Here is a 22,263-nt window from a genome sequence, read left to right as displayed (position 1 = left end):
ATCACAAAAAAGGAATTTAAAACATATTTCTTGACATATCATTCCAATGGGAATTTCATGCAAAAGTAATATTTTAACAGCAGGCTGGAAGGAAGACTCATTGCCTTGTCAAATGCCAGTTACAAAATTAGACACAGTCTTAAAGGGAATAAATGGGGGATTAAAATGTTTTTGAAGCTACTCATTTGTCTAAACTTTATTAAAATTTCCATGAAAGGGTAATGATATTGATATATTGTCATATATACAGAACAAAAACAACGTGAACAGAAGAATGATAAATTATTTCCTCTTAAAAATTAACATTACTGATGGCCAGTGCTATCTGAACAGTATTTAGATGAATTAAGCAGATGTTACACTTCTTTTTCTAAAGAAATTTAATTCAAACTAAAACATAGGAAGGCAAATCTCAGAAAAAAATGTGAAGGTTTAAAACAGTCCTAGCTCTGCCAGTTGAGATGTCATTAGCAAACTACTGTTTCACCTGAAATAAAATTTATATTATTATCATACTTGCTATCAATATATGATGTTTATATGAATTTACGTAAGTGACTAATTTAGGTTATAAAGCATGAATTATTAGATCATTTTGCTTCTTTTAATATCTGTGTCCTTTCTGGTTTCAAAGTGATCCATTCTAGGTTCTTCTATAGTCCTTTGAGCTAGTATCTTTATACAGACAGACTGATGGAGCTACCTTTGATGTAGGCTGGGACTTGGACCCGGGACCCTTTACTGAAGTGCTTGCACCTGGACAAAAGTCTCCTGGAGCAACAGAATACAAAGAAACTATACAGGACTAAAAATAACTGCATGCATGTGCAGTTGGGGCAAATTACGAACAATACAGTACAAAAAGTCCAAAAACCAACTGCCACTTCTAGTTGCCGGGAGCAAAAGCAGGGTACTGTGTCTGATCCCTTCACCAAGCACCACCAAGGGGGTGGGCAGACGACCTAAGCCACCCCTGTGGCCTGACCCACCGATCTGCCCCGAACCTTCACCCCCATTAAGGAAGTAGCCTGCCCTCCTCAGAGTGAGCATGGACATGTTTCCTGGTTTTGCTCCCTCGTGCTGCCGCAGGAGTCCCAATAAAGTCCTGCTTGAATTTCTTGTCTGACCTTTTACAAATTTCTACTGATTGAAGAATCCAAGGCCCCAGGTTGGTAACACCTTTACTCTCGATGGATTCCACTTTGCAAATAGATTTGACGCCTACTTTTCATTTCTCTTTACAAATCATGTTTTCTACTCTGAATATTTTTTTCCCTGTGTGTGAATCTATCATTATTCCCAAGCGTAGATGACTGGATGGTGCCTACAGCAGACGTGCTGTATGTAGCAGTATGCAGCTGAAAGCCTCATGGACAGAGTAGAAGGTGGATGTGCAGATTCTCCGGTGGCCTTTCATTTGGGGCCCCCAAAGCATTGTCGGGGGGTGTCTTAAAGCAACATGCTGTTTGTTTGTATCTTTTTTTGGTAAACTGAAAGGAAACTTTATTTAGTTTTCTTTTTAAAGCAGTATGGTTTAAAAACCAGTTGAGGTTAAGAGACAAGAACATGAAACCTAACAGAGGGAGTCAGACCGACAGACGGGAGGACTGATCAGGGACTTAAACGTCAGCTCTTCTCCATCTTGGAAACAAGGTCATTACAGATTCTGGTCAGTCCTTGTTTTCTTCAGTCCTCTGCAGAGGGTGGATGCATCTTCTCCTCGCTCAGGCTCGCCTGGAGGGCCAGAGTCTTCCCTCTCTGCCTCCTGTTTCTCAAACCACTTGAAGGGGTCAGAGGAAGATTCTTCCCCGGAGTCCAGTTCTGCAGTAGTGCATCTTTTCCGTTCGGAACCTTCTGGATTTTGGCTCTGTCCAGTTCCTTCTCTTCCTGAGCCTCCTCTATCGCCTGGCACACTGTCCCCGCAAAGCCGCCCACGACCTTCCCCCACTTTCAGGTGCTCCACGTGGAGCTTCTCACACCTGCTCTTGGGCAACAGGGCCTCCCTCTGCGTGGCTTCCTCCGATGCATCCAGGCCCCTCGGGATGCTCTGCAGCTGGTCCGCCGCCGGCTCAGGGAACACGGGGGCGGCCGCCGGTCGCCTGCACGCGCCCGCCCCGCCGCCAGGGAGCGCCTGCGCACCACGGGCAGGACGGGTCTCGGGGCTCCGGGCGCCGGTCTCAGAGGGCCGTCGCTGAGGAGTGGGGCCGGCCTGCGGCCCTCCGGCGCCAGCTGGTTAAGCAAGGAAGCCGCATCGTCTCCGGGTTCCGTTGGGGCTGGTGCCAGAGCCTCGGGGGGCAGGGAAGCGCCCCGGAAGGTAACCTCCGCGCAGGAGCGGTACCTCCCAGGTGAGTCCTGCGCGGCCGCGACCCGCGGGCTGCCCCGGCGAGGCGGGTTCGAGGGCCGGGCCTCCCGCCGTCGCGTCCTCGGCTCGGCCTGCTCCGGCCTGGAGGGCCCCGCGGAGGAGGAGCGGGGCCCTCGCCTCGGCTCTCGCGTTCCTCGAGGGGGGCTGGAGGCCTCGCCCAGCCCCCCGCGGGCCCTCGGCTCTCGCGCCGACGACTGGCGGCCGCGGCCTGCCGGGCGCAGTTGTCCGGGCCTCGGCGTCCTCGGGGCGGGCGCCGGCGGGGGTCGGCCGCGGGCCCGGGGCGCCGGGCTCTGTGTCGGGCGCCCGCGCGGGCTGGAGTCTCGGCCTCGCCCTCCCTAGGCGGAGTGTGGGGCGGCGCCGGCAGCCGTGCTCGCGGCGGCGCCGCTTCAGGGGCAGCGAGCTGGTGGCGAAGCCGCGCGCGTCCGCGTTCCCAGTCGCGGCTCCCGACGCCACCGGCCCTCGGTTGCGGCCGCGCCGCCCTTGCCGTCTTGGCCTTGGTCGGTTTTCGGGGGCTTTGCGGGGTGCAGGCTCCTTCCCGAGAGACCGGCCCACAGGGTCAGCGTTTGAGTAACGTGCATCCCACCTGATGAAAACGGTTTGCGGCGGCCTGTGAACAGTGGGCTGGCCGTGGAGCCGCGGCGGTCCTGCTGTCTCGAAATGCGTGCTGTTTTCAGCGCGGTGATTTGGCTGTAGTTTAATATGAGCAACAGTGAAATTAAATGAAAATGTATCTTGCGTAAATGTTTGTTGTGCATATGAAAGGTAGAACAGAAAGCTCAGAAATTATTAAAAATATGCCTGGCAGTGCAGTTTAATTATAAAAATCGGCGTGTCAACAAACTTCCACAGCTTCCACAATGAAAAACTGTCGGCAGAGCTGAACTCTGGCTTTAATGGAACTGCTGTTAATACCATGTTCCCGTGATAAAAGAGAAGACGGTAACCATACAAAAAAAGATTATTATATAGATTGTAACGTGCTTCGTTCATAATTGCCAAGCGGCAGCCTGTTCTCTGGAACTCACCGCTGCCTAAAATATACGGCTTTATTGAATTCGCTTATTTTCCGCCTAATTACAATTGAAACGCAGTATAGCAATTTGAGATTTCGTATCCTGCTCTCCATTCTAGGAGGCGGTAAACATAGGCGTACCGCCTCTGGAGGCAGGCGTCGGTCTTGGGAGAAACGCTTGAATTTCTGTGCCTGTATTCTGTAATTTTATTGTTCTGTAAAACAGAACAATAGCAGTGTATCTCTCCGAAGTGTGTTGTGAGGATTCGTGAAGTTAATATGCATAAAGTTCAGAACTGTGCATAATACAGATTCACATGACATTTTTGTTAGTCATATGAGCAAACTGAGATCACATACCCAATTAACCGCCGTCTTGTGTCTTCAACTTCCTTTCCCCAATTTGTGTGAACTTACGTAGTTCATGGTTGTTCTCTCAGTTAACCTTTACAGCTCGAAATAGGATATCAGTCTGTTTTTCGATCCACCCGATTTAGATGTATTTATTGATTGACCATATTCATTGCTTCCTTATTTTCAAATATAAGGAAAGTAGCATACCTGTGCTTCCCTTCACCCTCTGATTTATTTCTGCTCTACCGTCATTAAAGTTTCTAACAGTGGTAGTCTGTACTGTATCTATAATCGTGTACCTTGCTTTGTCTAAAGGTGAACTCTATGTATTGGAAAACATTGAACGCTAGCAGGAGCTAACAGTTACGGTTTGTTTTGTGCTAGGCACTGTGCTAAGTGCTAAGTACAGGAGATAAATTATCTAAATTTATGACCAAACGAATCCTGGGAGAATGGTCCTAATTTTAGAACCCTACTGTATAAATGGGGTTCTGTTCTTAACACTGTTTTATAAATGAGAACCCTGATGTGTAGAGAGGTTTTAGAAAATTCCTAAGACTTAACACCTAATAAACGAAGGAAGTTCACATGTAGCAGATCTGTTACCAGCGCTTTTCAAAACATAGGTTATGATGCCCCTCAAATATATTTACAAATCAGTATCATGGCTGTGTTAATAGTATAAATGACATAAGTGCAATGATGGACTCTTACGTTAAAAAATGTAAATCTTTTTGTCTAAGCTACTTGACGGAGAATGTTCAAACCATCAGGTTCAGTACGTTCTCCTTCTTACACCCTTACCGATTTCTCAAACCTGTGTTATATGTTAGATTGCTTTATAAGCCTATGATATAACGATTTGTCCAGTGTTGTGGTCTTCCTGGACTCTCTAGTTAATATTCTTTTGTATATAGACGAGTCATTGCAATTCCTGTAATAACATACATTTTGCTGACAGGGAACTACTTTTTTGTTGACCAAGACATCTTTATCTTCTAACCTTTAATAATTTAAATGTAATTAGATTATCTGCTTTGCTAATGAGACATTCTTCATGGAGCCTCCTTTGGCTTCCGTATTTTTTTGATTCTTGTTTTCATTTTCCTGGAATCTGTTCTTTTGTTAGTTTGAATATTGGAGTTGACTGAATCGGAATGACTCTCAAATAATAGTGACTTAAAAAAAGATAGGTTACTCCTCACAAAAGTGTAAGGTGGTCCTTGACTGGGAGAGCAGCTGCATATGTTTCAGACTTCTATGTCATTTCTCTGTCATCTTTAACACTTGACTTCATTCTCATGGTCCAGTATGTCCACCTCAGGTTTCCTCCATCATATCACTGTGCATGAGCAAGGAAGAAATGGGAAAGGCAGTGGTGTAGGGGAAGGTTCTCTTTGTTAAGGGAAGAGCCCAGAGGACTCTTAAACATTTACATTGCAACAGTCAGAACCTAGGCGTAGAGCCACACCTAGCAGCAGAAAGATTGGGAAAACTTTTCTTTAGCTGGGTGACCATTGTCGAACTAAACGCTCTTACATTGTAAGAAGAGATATTAGAGGGTTGCTAGCATCTCTGTACCCTTTTTGAGATCTACAGAACATTTGCAGCTAAATTTTTGTTGATGCGTTTTGGGATAGAAATGTCACAGGCTTCTGTAGGCTAGGTGTAGTCTCTTTGACAATACGTTTTCAGAAAGGAAAAAAAAATGTAGGTTTCCAGTCTTTCTGCTTTTTGTCAATTTCCTGTGCGAATTACCCCAGACAGAGAGCACACCTGGACATAGAGATTAAACCTGAACACTTTCACCTTCTTTGTACTGGTCTTTGTGGTTTGTCCTTCAAGATCTCTGACCACAGGAAACTAAAATTGGGCCAGTTGTTGAATATTTACCAGTCAGCACCGATTTTAGCAAGCTGTATTGTCGGTGACAAGTTTGATGGTGGTTTAATTTTTATTCCTCTGTAGATAACCTGTATTTTCATCATAGGAATCTTTTAAAATTATGTATTTTTCATTGGAATTTTCAACCCTCTTGTCTCTGTGTTTAGGTCAGTGAACTCAATGTGTCTTTCAATTAAAAGATTAATGGTATATTTGACAGTCATTTTATTAATTGCCTTAGGTGTTTTCTGTCTTCCTGATCTTTGTCAATGTATCTATATTCCCATAACCAATGCTATCAGAAGTGTGTTACATTTTTTACATATTCATCGTAATTTTGATGGGATTTTGAGGGGAAATGAAATTTAAAATGTGTTCTCAATCCACCCCCATTTAAAAACCTCAGAAATGTACACAAATATTAATAAAGACTAGGGCTTTAAAAATGAGAATATTTACCAGGATTATTTCCAGCTCACCAACTATTTAGGAAGACAGAGGTATTTTGATAATATAAATATACTTTCTTTTCATCTGTAATGAGAATAAAAATAGCTAAGTTATCAATTCATTAATTTTTCTTTTATTTTTGCCATTTTTCAAATGTTTAATAATAAAATAATCAATGTATTTTCTATTCTAAAGTTAGACAATGCTAGATTCTCTTGAGTAGTTTGAAAAAAAGAGCAAAGTTAAAATGACTGACTATATCACAATCTTTTCCACGCCTGTAACAGTGTGAAAAGCAGGGTGTTTTTTACATGTAAATAAACGTGGTTTGGACCCATGTTTTTCATTCTCGAATAATACTAGAACCTGATTGATGGCTTTATGTTAATAAATCTCTGGACACTGAAAGACTACTTTTAGTTTGTTGGAAGCCACAATGCAGCTGAGCAGTGGGGCAGCTGAGAGGAGTGTATGTGTACACTGTCAATGTGGTTATGTATTTATATTTAAAATGTTATTTGTTGTACATTTTTAATGCATTGACCTCATATGAAACTTTACTGATCAGTGTTTAGAACTGTTTCTTGTATATCTCTGTATACACATACACATATGCATCATCTACCTGGGTATGATTTAATTAATTGATTCGTGTTACTGCTTAGCTTTTTTTCATAATGTGCCCACAATTTTTTCTCCAAAGGCCCTAAGGAACAATGTACGACAAGTAAATAAATAAATAACCAGAAGTTATTATTCTTTGTTGTGATATTTGACATAAATCAAATACTTGGCTGCCCTATAGTCCTAGCCATATATGATGAATGAGGCAGATTATTCCAGTGTCAACATTTCTTCCTTGTGTGTACTCCTCCTTCAGACTTTGAGCCTACTTATTATATCATTACCAGTTCATCAGTTTTTTTCAAAGATGGTGTTGTGTGTCCTTGGCTAACTTTGTACTTGAGAATTATATTTTAGTGGATCTGTGGGAACAAGCCAAAATTTGAGTGAATTCAATAGAAACTAGAAGATATTTTGCAAAGGGGAGAAAATAACTTGTGTGGTGGCTGTTTGGGAGAAACGGTGTCCCGCAAGTTTGTGTTGTTGTTCATTTCATTTTGTTTTGTTTCTCAGTGTGTAAAAAGAAACAGTATATTTTTATGCTCCTGAGAAGAAAGCAGCGCAAAATGTAATATCAGTAAGTGAGAACAGAAAACTGCTAGAGCAGTATATGTAAGTGGCCAGATGATTGGGTCTAGAAAATAAAGGGAGGGATTGACTTGGCATGATAACTTTGGCAGTTTATTAAGTTAACAGTTGGAAAGGCAGAGCACGGGGTGCAGATCCTGATAGGTGGGCAGGTGGTAGTGGGAGTCTGCAGAGCATCTTTTCTAATGTTGCAGTTACACCAGCAAAGGGTAAATCAGGACATTCCCTGAAATTAAGGAGAAGGGAGGAGAGTTGGAAATTTAAGAAGAGAAAAGATGTAAAGGAGCCATGTAGGAGAGTGGTAGCTGAAAGGCCTGGAGAGGTGTGACTGTCGGATAGCCTAAAGGTCACTTAAGGTTTGTGCCATCATCATAAGGGAGGCTGATCAGACACATCCATGCAGAAATAGAGGTAGACCGCTGGGTTTACCCCCAAAATGGTGCTTTTACAGGTGAGTTTAAACAGTGAGAAAGGGACAGGAGAGTCAAGGAATTACGTGAAAGAATCATTATTTTGATTGACCATAGTATTTAAGCTGGCTGAGGGCAAGAGGACACCAGATGGGTGAGGGGCAGTGAAAAGGCAATGCGATTTGAAGTTCCTGTGGGTAGAAGGATTGTTGGGGCCTGGGTCTTGCAGGAAGTGATCTCAAATGCCAGTCGGCAATGGTTACAGAGGGATGCGTGAAAGTGAGATCATGAAGGATATGCAGATTATTTGAAATGACAAAATCTGTGGTTAATTGCTTATGTAGGGTGAAGAATAAGATCAATAAGGGAGAGGGCTCAAGGATGTGAGTAGTTAGGGTGTTGGAAGCATTGTCTACAAACATACTGAAATCGAGAATAATTAGGACAGGTGACTTGTAAAGAGGATGACAGGGAATTAGGAACTGAAGTGATCGCTAAACAAGGGTGAATTATCCAGGTATTGGTGAGTGACATCAGTGAGCTTCATAATTGGTAATATAAAGTGATTATAATAAGAGTTTTAAGGTTGGGCATTTTTAGGGAAGTGTGAGGGAAAATGCTTTCAAGGGTCTGATGAAGAGCAGGAAAGATACCTATCCTGTATCCAGAGCCAGTGGTTCAAGATCTTTTCAGGGGTATGGAGAGCAGTCACCACTTGAGAAGGCTGTGCAGAAACATTGACCTCTCCAGCAGAGTCAAGTTCAGTCAATGTTTTAACTTTTCTCTGTATATTTAAAAAATATGAGTCACACTTTCCTCCTTTTCAATGTTCTTGCCCCTGCCTTCTGCCTCATACCTTCCATACTTTTGTATACTTTTCTTCTATAACTATTAGCTCTTCTTTCACAGTTTTTCTCTGTATAAACATTGCCTTTTCCCCTGGGAAAATTATCCCATTTCATTTGCCTGCTCATTAAATGTCTCTTCTCATTCTTCTCTCTGCGGTTCAGCTCATTATTAAGGTTTTAAATTTTTTCCCCACACAAAAAATTTTCATTTAAAAAATCTCTGCTATCTTGTCTTACGGATGCACTGCCCTCTCATTTCCTGTTGGCTTGTTTGATGAGTACTATGTAAACTTCCTATACCCTGCCTGCGGCGATGTTGTGTGATCAGTGACATATGTTGCCAGAGGGTATGACCATGATTGGTCTTCTGGACTTGGAAACTTTTCATTCATCTCAGTGTCTCCTGTATGAGGTTTATTCCTGTTTTCTGTCCAAAGGGCCCACATTCTCTGCTCCTCCTCTAGCCAGATGTTTCTCTTGCCTGCTGTTTGGTAGAAGTAAGTGAGGGGGTCAAGAATCTAACTAATAAGCCTGGCTGCCCTTCCAAACAAACCTCGCAGGGCTTTTCCCTTTTCCCAAGATTTGCCACATTTTAGTTTAGAGCAACTCTCACAGCAGACAGTATTGCTACAAAAATCTAAGAGTATGTCCAGAATTTAGTACCAATCTTCTTATTGAATATATGCCAAGCATTCTGCTAAGCAGTTTGTATGGAGTTAACCATTTCATCCCCACATCAGATCTTTGAAATAAATCCTGTTATTATTCCCAGTTTGTAGAAGAGGATAGTGTCAGAGTCCAAATAATTTTACCAAGGTCACAATATAAAATAATTGACCCAGTCCCAATCAGTTTGGCCATAGGGTCCATGCCTTATCCACCATGATTTACTACCAAGATTCAATGAGAGACTATTCTGTATTTCTCCTTTTCTGTAATCTGAGTTAGACGTTTGTCCCCTTTGTGTCTCCCACTTCAGAAATGATTCCTCATTTCTTCACCTGTCTTTCCTTGGTGATTTTCTAGTGTCTTTGGCCTTTTCTGTGGGGTGATCTTCTTCTGTATTTTTAGAAAAGGCATAACTATTAATGGGTAAAGTGTTTTTTAACAGTTATCTACATTAATCATATAAGTCTAGCTGCAACACTGGTGTTAACGTTTTCAGCACTGCTAATTATGGCTGTTTCCATTGTTTTAATTTTTGTCCCTTCTGGTTGAATGTGAAAAGAATCCAGGGTAAATCTGAATTCTCTTAAATTATAAGCAACATTGTGTTTATGTCTACATTGGTATTTTTTTTTCCTGTAGTAAAGCTCCAAAGATTTCATTAGACCTTAGACTTGTAAACCACAAAAGACATTATATAGGGAAAACATGTCCCTACATACACATATAGTACCATACTTCATTTTGTAAACAAAATGGGAAACTGAAACTTGTATACAGACCTAGCTACATGAAATGAAAAATATTTTCCATTGGATTTACCATTGGGAATGAGAGTAAAAAGAGATCAGTAAAAGCAGAAAAACGCTAAATCCTAAATCTTGCAAATATATAGAACAACAAATGAACATTTCTCATGTCCTCATAAATATAATGTTATTTACAAATCACATAAAGCACATAAGGTAGCTCTAATGGTAATAAATATGTATTATCATTCTAAATCAAGCCATAACTAATGGATACCCAGGGAAGGGTTTAGTTTATACTGAGGCTAGGTCTTGCAAATGAAAAGCTATTTAAGTGCTAAAATCAATTGACTATATCATACCATGTTTTCTGATGGGAATAGTGCACAAAAGATGCCTGGAAGTTGTTTGTTACAATGGCTAAATGAGATTGTACCTCTGGTTATTATCAACCCATGCATTCATCATTATAAACCACTTCATTTTTATTTTATTATATTGATTTACCTTAGCACCCAAGACAGTCTGTACTCCTACAAAATTCAGAAAACATTGATTTACTTAAATTATTCAATACTTTACTATACGGCTATTATGTCATTTAACATTTTAGACAAATCAATACAACATTTTTAATTGCCTGTCACATACCTAAGGTGTCACAAATGTGTTTTGCTGGAATCATTAGTTTGCCCTATGTTGATGACAGTTTTATAAATCAACTAGTTTAAAACAATAACGTAGCATATGTGGGGAAAAAGTACTAGGATATGAAATGAATAATTTAAACTGGTTGGAATATATAACACTGCCGAATACTTTATTAAGGTTATAATAATTCCATTTCTCAAATAGCTGAAAGGTATACTGCTGTCTTCTGTGGACGTTGTATATGAATTTTTTTTTTCTTTAAAACACTGCATAAGTATAATGGACGAGATGGTAAGTAAATTCAATGCAGTGTTTTCTATTTTGAGAAATCTGCTGTAGAGAATTTTGCCTGCATGGCAGAGGAATCATTGTAATTGTGAAGAAAGATATACTTCAAATGATAGTTTGCTATTTTTGTACATTAGAAGAGACCAAAAAAGCTGATATTTAAAATGGTGAAATGAACTTATACAGCAAGATGTTTATCTAAAAGTGTTATGTGAACTTGCCTGTCTTCTTTCTGATCGTTTTGGAAAGAGTTGTGAATGTCGGGCTCATTCTGCTACCTAGAAAATAAGCCATATATGGGCAAGGATTTATGCCTGTTTTACTTATTTGCTATATGTGTAATATAGAGTAATATACCTGTCACATTCCCGACATATAATAGGTAATCAGTAAATATTTGTTGAATAAGCAGTGAATCAAAAAGCATAATTTCTGTTTCTGTACACCAATTATTTAATTGGTGTACTTGCACAAACCACTTGAGGAACCTATACTTGTATTTTCCTAATATCTTAAGTAATACTGAGTTAAATGAAATATGTGCAACATAAAGATAAATGTCAAGTTTAAGTGGACACAGTGACCATATTACATTGAACCCAGAGTAACTACTGCTAAAATATCACCCCATATATTATAGAATAATGAGAAATACATATCTATCTATCTATCTATCTATCTATCTATCTCAGAGTCCTAAGAAGGAAATAAGTCACCCAAAGTTATAGCAACCAGAAGTTAACAAGGTAAACACCACTGGTATTTTGGAGAATCGTTTTGCATATGCATATGAGTTACTGTGTTCCAGTGACTTTCCTGTCAGCTCTGTTTAATACTATCAAGTATTAGAATATGTTTATTATTACCTAGTTTAAGAACAGGAATATTGTATGCTTGAAGGGTTTATATTGTATGAATGAGTGTGCTGTTATAGTTACCATAATTATTTACTTACTGATCTTTATACTGTGTATAAGGCATTTATCATGATCCAGAAACAGTTGTAGATAATTTCTGGAAATTTAAGAACTTCGCATCTGGGAAGGAAAATTACAAATGAACTTTAAAACAAAAGTGTGTTGAAAGTGATAAACTACAGGAAGAAAGTGGTGTAGGAATATAAACTGTGTTAATGCTTCTAAAACCATATGTGGTAAAGGACTGTTTTCCCCCAATGTGTCATAAGCAAATACTTTCGGGAAAATCCAATAAAAAAGTGAAATTTTAGAAAAATGAAAATAAAACATATAAAATGTCACAAATTATAATGATTAGATTTAGCAGAGACAAAAGTGTATTTCAATAAATACATCAAAACAAGTGTGGCATAAAGGAGAAAATATTCACAAAATATGTACCTCTTGTTGGTTGAAATAAGCATATTGAAGATAAGAGAATCACTATTGCATTTGTAACATTGTGTCATCACACAGCAAGGGTAATCGGAAATTTGTGAATGAAATAGCAATTCACTGTATAGAATATCTTTAGGCCAGTTTTAAACAGGTGTATCAAAAAAAAAAACAGGTGTATCATTATTTAAAGTCTTTAATGTGATAGTGTGCTTGCTGTTTAATTGTTAATTTATCTAATCTAGAGTGGGTTTTCAACCTCACCACTTGCAAGAGATAATACATATTTAACCTCTAAAACTCTTAAAGTCTTTGAAAAACACTCATGTTAGAGAAGGCAGTGTCAGAGATGCATGTTGACAAAAGTGGGCGAACAGATTATAAAGCAAGTTCAACATGTTCATTTATAATTTTTATCCAGTTGTATTTAGAAAGTTATGCTCTATTTTTGGAATTAATTTACCTTAAATTTTACAGTGTAAATCTATTAAATTTAAATAAGATTTTTGATTAAATTTTTAAAAATTGGATTCAAATTTATGAATCTCTTATTGTTGGATCTACTTAATAGAAAATAAAATTCAAAACTTTATATTAAGTTCATAACATGATTGGTGATGACTTTCAACTGAGATGATGACCTATTTCACTGATAATTGTCGTTAAATTATGAAATATGTCATAACAATTCCTAGGAATGTTTTTCTTCCAAACTTCTAACTTTCCTTTGTCCTTGGATCTTATCTGCCATTGAAAAAAGCACGTGCATTCCTTCTTTGTATGGAAGGATTAAAATCATTAAACAATAGCAAAGGTATGAGGCAGATTAGCAAGTTTGATTGTCCAGTTCACATCTTTAAAGATTTGGGAACAAACTGGTCCTGCAGAAACACTAGGAGTTTGTTCTGTACTTCAAAATTCACAACTGAACTTTTGCCTTGAAAAACATCCTACTTTAGCATGAATTAACATTTGTTTATAATCAGTTTTTATATTATTACCTAGTAGAAGAAAAATTGAATTTAATACCTGTGACTAAACATGTTTAGTTTCTGTGACTCATTTTTCTCATGCCGCCAAAGAAAGTAGTGTTTGATTTATATGTTGGTGTGACAGTCTTAATCTGGTACAAGCTACTGCCATTAAAACATATTCCTAACATGACTTAAAGTCCAGCTCACATCTTACATCTTAGTTATATAGCTCACAGCTAGTTGTGTTTGTTGGCAATGGATTTAAAAAAAAAAGATTTCTTACTTCATATCACCATTACATTAAAATAATGATTACCAATACCTATATTCACAATATCAGTACATTTAAGTTACAGTTAAGAAGATTTTTTGGCTTTATTTGCTCAAAGTTGGTCTTTTGTATCTTTGGCCAACACCTGACTATGTCCAAGTGTAGCGCCATTGGAAAGCATCCTGTGACCTTCCTTCTTATAGCAGATTCACCTGACATTTATAATCATCATCTTCAGTAGTGTCTTTCAGTATTGTCGGGGCAAAGGTATATGTTTATATATTAGTTCGTTGGTCTCAGAAAATCAAAGTGCTGCTTTATAAGAAAAGCCGCAAAACACTAATATTTGTATGTGAAATATATAACTGCTTCTGTCAGCTTTTTTATTCAAGTCTTTCAGATAATCCTCTTACTTTTAATTTATTTTGTTTAATAGTTTGGATGTAAGTGCTGATTAAGTTTTGATGATCTCATTGCTTCACTAGCCAGTAAATTTCTGCAAATGAAACACTGGATTTCTTGCTGCAGTGAGTTTTAGGTACAAAACTGAACTCAGTACTAATGAAACCAGAACAGATAATTTGGGACTGTAGTGTTTTCAGAGTCCTTTCCAACATTATTATTTGGTTTAATAATACTGTTATTTGGTTTAATAATATTTCACAGAAGAGTTATGTCTTTTTTTCAGGAAAAAAATTCTAGTGAAGCTTGTTTCACCATCTCCAGATTGGGGTTAAAATACACATTTCAGTTTCCTAATTTATCTAATAATGTTAAATAATAAATTTTAAAAATACATTTTATTAAAACTTCCACTTGTAAAACTAGTATTTCTTGCAAAACACGATTAGCAGAATATCATTATTCTTTTGTCTGTAATCTAGAAATATATCAGAAAGTGGAGAAATTTCAAGGTAAATCTACTCATCATATTGCATTTGAGTTGTGCTATCATTGTCATTCTGTGGGGAAAGCAAAGATGTATTTGCTAATGAAATCTATTCAAAATATTGTCTTCCTGACTTTTGAGGTGTCCTGGCCAGAATGATATCCTATAGGCATACTCCTTAGGTAATATTTTATACGTTGTTTAATTAAATTGTTAAGATATTGGATATATGCTAGAAATATTATTATATATTTACGATTTTGCCTAACACAGTTTTTTCCCATTCCATGTCATGTATTCTGTTACACTTGTTCCCACTGCACACCTTTTGTTCATGCTTCTACCCAGAGCTCTCCACAACTCTTTGCTGTGGTAATCACTGTTTATATTTTACATATTAGGTTAAATATTTCCTTGGTGAGGCATAATTAAAATTAAGGGAATTCTTTTTTCGTTCCCCAAACACCCTATCCTGTATCTTTGTAGCACTTATTCCAATTTCAAATTATATATCTATTGTGTATTATTTATAGTCATCAGTAAAGTTAGGGATCATGTCTCATTCATCATTATGTATATGGTTTTTGACATGCTGGCTATACATTGGAGGTCTCTAATGGTTACATGTTTAATGAGTAATTGGATATTATTACCAGTGATTACATAGGTCAAATATATAACTAAATGCTTTTTGGACTTTTCCATGGAGTCCACCCTTCTCAGACTCTCAACTGGATGATTTAAATAGCTTTGTTACTGTGTTTCTGTTTGCATTTGATCCACTAGAATCAATTTTATGTCCAATAAAGTTGTCTTTTTAAAAAGAAAGCCAAATTAAGTCGCTTTCCTCTGAGAATTTTCTTACTGAATGTAATTGAAATGATTGACAAGGCCATTCATAAGTTGATCACTGTCTAATTCTCAGAAATAATTTATTGCCACCTTTCTTCAGGCTCACTATTTCATGCACACTGGTTTTCTAATATTTTTTTATACACACTAACGGTTATTCCTCCATAGAATAAGTAACGGGTAGTTCAGGCCAAACTTACAGAACAAATAGAACAAAATATTCAGTGATTCACATCAAATAGAAATTAATTTCTGTCTCACGTAACACATTGGCGTAGGCAAAGGATCCTTCCAACTTGCTGATCTGATAGCTTCCTAGACTTTGCGTTGCTTAAGCTAGCCATCAGCACAATATACGAGTTCCAGCCCTCAGGAAGAAGAAAGCAGAAACCAGATGCTTACAGGGCATGCCCTGTAAGTTAAACGTATTTCCATTCATAGCCCATTGGTTGCTCATTTCACAGGGCCACCTCTAACAGTCTGGGGAATGTGGATATGTGTCCTGCTTAAACTTGGAGGAAGAGGTTTTATTTATTAAAAGGAGAAAAAGAATACTAGGGAAAACTAGCTGTCTTGGTTACAAGGTCTTGGCATTTGTTACTTCCTTTGCCTAAAATGGTTGGACTGCAGATTTTAAAATGCTTAGTTCCTAGTTACCATTCAAGTTTCAAGTAAAATTAATCTCCTTAGGTAAGTTTAACAACCAAGTGCACGTGGTCTCCATCATTACTGTTCATTAAAATTTTTTTTCATAGCACTCATCACTACCTGAAAATATCTTGTCCAATTATTGATGTACTTTTCTATTTGTATGTTTAAATGCCCTGTTCTCTTTCTGCTTCTCCATCAAAATGAGTTCAAGTAAGCCCCTTGAGAACAGGAATTTTGTCTGCGTAATGCTCTATGTCTGTGCTTTCTGCATCTAGAAAAATACCTGTCGCATAACTCTCAAAAAAATATGGAATGAGTGAATAGAATGACACAATTTTATGACATATGAATATTCACTTTTCTCTTTCCTTTCATGCTTGCATGAGACAGAGATGTATATAACAGTAGCTAAATATGTAAAAAGTATACTGATGTAACACAGAATCAGAAGCAATTCAGTCTATATTTTAAAGATATTTTTATTTTTATGTACATACAAGACGTAATCAGTTCTTAAAGTACTATGATTCATAGCAATATATTATCTTAACATTATATCTCAACTTATTTTTGTACAATGCGACTAATTATCTAAGGAACTTCTACCTAAATATTTCTCCCAGAAGGTCACATGATTCCTGTATGACATGCATTTCCATTACCAATAGCATAGCTACTGTGATAAACAAATGCAGTCACATCTAGTGCCGTTAACATAGAGGGATTGATGGCTATCATAAGAACAACTAAAACTTAGGCTAAGGATACTATATAGAAGGTGTGACCTTTTAGTAGTTTTGAAGGAGAAACAAATTGTACGTAGAAGAAGAGCACTTTAGAAAATAGAATAGTACTTGTAATTTCTAGAAGTAAGAATGACCTGCCTTATGTAGCCTCAGATGATCAAGGAGAATCAGTCGTTATTGGGCTTGAAAACATTTTTCTTTCAAATGCCTTTTTCAAAAGCACAGCTACTTTTGTTCTATTAACTTCTCAATTTGCAGAGTCTAGACTTTGATCCTAAAATATGATATTTCATCACTAGTATCGCTCTATGTTTCTGGTTAACTCTTTTAATTTTTTTTGTTTGTCAAGGGCAAGCTGAACATTAATTAATTTCATTTGCATTAACATTATCTCTAAATAATTGGATTTGGTGTGATCCCATTACCAGATTCCCTTACATAGGACAATCTCATTAACAGCCCCCTCCAAGATGTCACTTTAGATCCATTTGGTAACAGAGATACAGACATAAACTCATTACATGATGCACTCTCCATTCTTAAACTGACGAGGTTTGCTTTTGTTGTTTGAAAGCAATATGCCTGAAATCTAGTATTTCTGCAGAGGATAAAGAAAATTATTTTCAAAGAGAAAAAGTTTATAAACTGAAGGAAAGAGAAAAGGAAGAAAGCAAAAGAGAAAAAAGCAAAGGCATAAATTATTCCTAATCACATTACACAATACTATTTATTAAAAGTTATAGAAACATTTGTGCAGGCTTTGGTTAACCTCATAGAGCTATTTATTATCATTCAAGGCAATTGAATTTTTTTTTTTTTTTTTTTGCTTTACGCGGGCCTCTCACCGCTGCGGCCCCTCCCGCTGCGGAGCACAGGCTCCGGACACGCAGGCCCAGCGGCCATGGCCCACGGGCCCAGCCGCTCCGCGGCACGTGGGATCCTCCCGGACTGGGGCACGAACCCGCGTCCCCTGCATCGGCAGGCGGACTCTCAACCACTGCGCCACCAGGGAAGCCCAATTAAATTTTTTGAAGATAGAAAAATATAAATACTTTGTCATTTATTGTCATTTCTATTGAGACTTGTCTTCTCCCTCCAAAAAATTAATATGAAGTGTGCATCTCTTATTTGGATTTCTGGTAAGAAATTAGCAATACACTAAGTCTGCTGAATATATTTGGTTAGTAAATCTAAGGTGTTTCCTCACTCCAGTGTCCTCTTCTTACTGAACTATAAGGATATAAGTGGTGATTGGGTAGGAGTCAATTGGGGGTGGCCAGTACTCGGGCAACCAGAGAACAAAGCTTCTTTATTTGCCCTGTACTAGCCTGGCGTTGATCCAAACTGAAGTGCTGTGGGCCAATTACAACTGATGTTACAGGCAGTTTTCCTGGCATGCTCTTCTATTACCAAGCCCGTAGCGAATCTGCATTTCATGCCTTGGGAACTTTTATGGGGGCAGAAAGCAAGAAGTGTAGGAAGATGAGGGTTTTTAATCCATGGTTTAATATGTAAGTTTTGTTTACAAAAATAGTCGTACTGTACTGGAGAACAGCAGTTCCTGCCTCGCCCCTTCAGATCTATGATTTTCACTCCCCAGAGGCAGTCCTATGCAACTCGTTCATCGATTTCTTCTTGCGTATTCATTGTATTTCTGGATACTGTTATAGCCGATATTACCATTTCTAGATTTCTCCATTGGTAAACCAGTTGACTGCCGACCGTGAAAGATGGGAATATAATCTCCTTATTCAACATCCTCTTACCCATTTCCCTCACCATATACTCTTCCCAGTACTCTTGTATCTCAATTTCTGGTTCAGTATTTAGTGATTACATTTTATGGTTATACATGGTTATAAATGTTATTTAACCTGACTCGTATCATTTCCTGTGATTACATTTCCCATTTAGGACAGCCTTTGGTTTTCTTAGTGCTAATAATTACCTCATTTGGTTGTGGGCAGGTTTTCTTTCTGCCTATTGCTGATTGATTAACCCAGACTTTCTAAGAGAACTGTGAAACTCTTCTCAAAATGCTCAGGTAACTTTATCAGGTAAACTACCAATTCCAGTATTTTTTTCTTGGACTCATTGTTCCTTAAAACACTCTTGTCTTCATCTTGCAGTTTGAATTGGTTGTTTTCTAGACCTGCAAAACGGCTGTTGTAATGGAACTTCTTTTTACTATGCTCATGGGAAGTCTTATACCTTTTTACTATATTCAATACTTGTTTCCTGGTTCCCACATTTTTTCTTTTCATGGTTAACTTTTATAGGTTTTATGAAACATACTCTCCAGTAGCTTCTTGAAAAAAACAACAGATAAAGGTAAACATTTTGAGGCCTTGCTGTCCTTAAATGGTCTTTATATTCTTTGCTCTTTTGGTTAACGTTGATATAGATATTTTTGTTAAAATATTGAATTGATTGATATTTTGGTCAAAATGGCAGTTATTTAGTATTAGCTTTGTGAACAGTCACTTCGACTTGCTCTCAATATTCATTTGCCTCATTTCCCCCTCCCCCCTTTTTTTCCTTTGGGTTATCAGTGTGCTTATCAAAAAAAAATCAATTACGTACCCATTATCAGATTTGGTTACTATAGAAAGACTTTGAATAACAGTGGCTTAAATCAAAGAGAAATATTTCTCTCTTCAGAAACTGTCTAAATATTGTCATTTGAGGGCTGACATGCTAGCTCTACAGCATTAGGCGTTTAGTTTATCCACTCTTATTTCTCTATCGTCTTCCTCACATGGCTTCTATTTTATTGTTTGTCATGGCTGGTCCAGCCACTTGAGCACGTGCCAACCAGCCCGAAGAGGAGAAGGGGAGTGGACGATTCGTCCCCTTTAACAGCAGTCGCAAGAAGCCACACATACCAGTAGTCTCACGGGCCAGAAGATGTGGTTCTTCTTGTCCTCTGAATGCCCCTTTGCGTAGCATTGTGGTATTTTTTTCAAGAATGCATTTTCCTTTTCTGTGTTTTAAGATTTACTTGAAATTTTCACCCAAAAACTCTGCCTGTTTCTTCTGAGTTCTTTTTTGCTCTTGGTATGGGCACATATATGGTGATCTCTGGATAACTATTTATAATTAAAAGTGAGGCACTCAGGTGGCAATTGGGGGCATTTTGTGGATAGGTCTCACTTATAAAGAGTTTTACCATAGGGTAATTAGTAAGAGAGTCTGTTACTCCACTGGGAAATCCTGAAGTGTCATTATTTTTTCACATTTGGTCTGTCCACTGCCCAGAAAAAATCCTGGTAAATATGTTGAGGAAGAGAGCAGAGGGGTATCACCATGCACTGTGCAGACATGCATTAATCTTTTTTTTTTTAACATCTTTATTGGAGTATAATTGCTTTACAATGGTGTGTTAGTTTCTGCTTTGTAACAAAGTGAATCAGTTATACATATACATATGTTCCCATATCCCCTCCCTCTTGCGTCTCCCTCCCACCCTCCCTATCCCACCCCTCTAGGTGGTCACAAAGCACCGAGCTGATCTCCCTGTGCTATGCGGCTGCTTCCCACTAGCTATCTATTTTACATTTGGTGGTGTATATATGTCCATGCCACTCTCTCACTTCGTCCCAGCTTACCCTTCCCCCTCCCCATATCCTCAAGTCCATTCTCTAGTAGGTCTGTGTCTTTATTCCCATCTCATGCATTAATGTTTAGTTTCACCTCACTGCTACGTGTAGTTCTTTGAGTCCAGAGCTTTACTGATCCAACTCTCTCAGAGAGTATATTTCCTCTATTCTGCTGGAGTGGGAAAGGTACGTTTTCTTGGCAGTAAAGCCTTGGGGGAAAAAAATCTGGGGGCCCCAATCATAGTGTTTTCAGTCTCAACCCTCATATTCCAGCCTTCAGAAGTAGTTGTTGCCTCCAGAGTTCTAGGTCTTCTGGTTTTCTGTGGGATAAATCAGGTAGTTTATAATTGGCTCCATGCCCTTAAGGATTATCTTTCTCTCTCTGTTAAGTAAGTTGCCGCTCATCTGTCCATTTTCTATATGTAAAGATTTGTTGACTTTTATTATCTTGTACTTGTCACCTTTTCAGTCCTTTCTGTCCTTGTTGGAATACAATTTAAAATTTTTATTTTCTTTATTGTTGTAATAGTGAAATTTGAGGAGGGACCAGAGAGAAAAATGTGATCATTGCTGTATATGTGAGTGGAAGTTCCCTAAGCTTACTTGTAGAGTACCTTTGAAGGTAATAAAGTAACAATTTCTACTGTAAATAACAAAAGAGAGGAGTAGAGATTTTTTGTTCCCAAAGAAGACTCATGCCCAACTCCTTGTCTGCTTTCCAGTGAGCTGGCAAACTGTTGAGATGGCATCTATTTGAGATACCTTGAGGCTGAATCTTAGGTAGCTGAGCTCACAGTCTCAGCAAGAGGAACAGAACACAAATCAGGGAGGCCAAGAAAGACTTCAACAATGAGGACATGAGCAGTGACCACCATGGCCAAATAAATGAGGTCATTCTCTAATTTAGCCATCCAGGGAGAGGAAGGGTCCTTCTGAGACACCCTGCCTCTGTCAGAGCTGTTAAACTAGATGCCACCTAGAAACACAGATCTTTGATGAAGTACTGTCCTTTGTCATTACTGCTAAAGATCTTGGCCCTAATTTGTCACAGGTCTCATAACACTTCCTTTTCTGTGTGTGTTTTGCCAAATTTCTCCTACTAAGACTTTACTTTCTACTTCACTAGAAGCAGGATTAATCTGAATTACTGATTATTTAAAAGTGTGATAGTGAAATCTGAGAATTTGGTCACTCTTTCTGAAATACTTTAATAATTTGTTTTTTTCCTTAATTTACCTCAATTTAAAATGATAAGGTAACCACTTCTTTTTTTATGATACAGCCATAATTATGGAAAAAAAGCACTAAACATATTGCCCTGAATGTGGCTGGTTACATTAGAATGTACTTGGTGTATTAGTTACTTATTTCTGCTGTAATAAATCACTACAAGTTAGTGGCTTAAAACAACAGAAATTTATTGTTATTATTCTGCAGATCAGAAATCTAAGAGCAGTCAGCAGGGCTGCATTCCTTTTGAATACCCTAGGTGGGAAGGGAGGGTAGGGGAACTTTATCTGTTCCTTTGCCTTTTCCAGCTTCCAGAGACCATCATCGTTCCTTGCCTCAGGATCCCATCCTTACATCATCCAGACCTCTGCTTCAGTCATCATATCTCCTTCTCTGACTCTGACTTTCCTTCTTCCATGAGAACTCTTTTGATTACATTGGGCTCACCCAGATAATCCAGGATAATCTTCTCATCTCCAGGGTTCTTAATTTAATTACTGCAAAGTCCATTTGCCATGTTAGGTAACATAATCACAGGACATGAACATCTTTGAGGGACCATTATTCTGTCTACCACACTTGGAATCATGGAATTATCTCAATTATTAGATCTAATTACAATACTTAGTGTGTTCTAATACACACACACACACACACACACACACACACACACACACACAGCATTCCAAAGACTGAACTCTATTCTATTTTCCAGTGGACTAACATTTTTCTTTCAATCTATTGAAGGATTTCATCCCAGAGAACAATGACTGTCATTTAAAACAATTCATTCACAAGAGGGTGTTTTAAGGG

General features: G+C 38.3%; 1 protein-coding gene across 1 annotated transcript; it reads right to left on the bottom strand.

Moving 5' to 3' along the window:
* Positions 1-1,657: 1,657 nt before the first annotated feature.
* On the bottom strand, positions 1,658-5,246 carry LOC105748585 (collagen alpha-1(I) chain-like). Its single transcript, XM_049704304.1, has 4 exons — positions 5,200-5,246; positions 2,946-3,049; positions 2,339-2,893; positions 1,658-2,229 (listed from the first exon to the last, which is right to left on the bottom strand). Exons 1-4 carry the CDS (start codon positions 5,244-5,246, stop codon positions 1,658-1,660), a joined length of 1,278 nt encoding a protein of 425 aa, XP_049560261.1.
* Positions 5,247-22,263: the final 17,017 nt, after the last annotated feature.

The sequence above is a fragment of the Orcinus orca genome, chromosome 21 (genome assembly GCF_937001465.1).
Source record: "Orcinus orca chromosome 21, mOrcOrc1.1, whole genome shotgun sequence".
Lineage (NCBI taxonomy): Eukaryota > Metazoa > Chordata > Mammalia > Artiodactyla > Delphinidae > Orcinus > Orcinus orca.
This window is presented reverse-complemented; position numbering and strand designations above follow the sequence as displayed.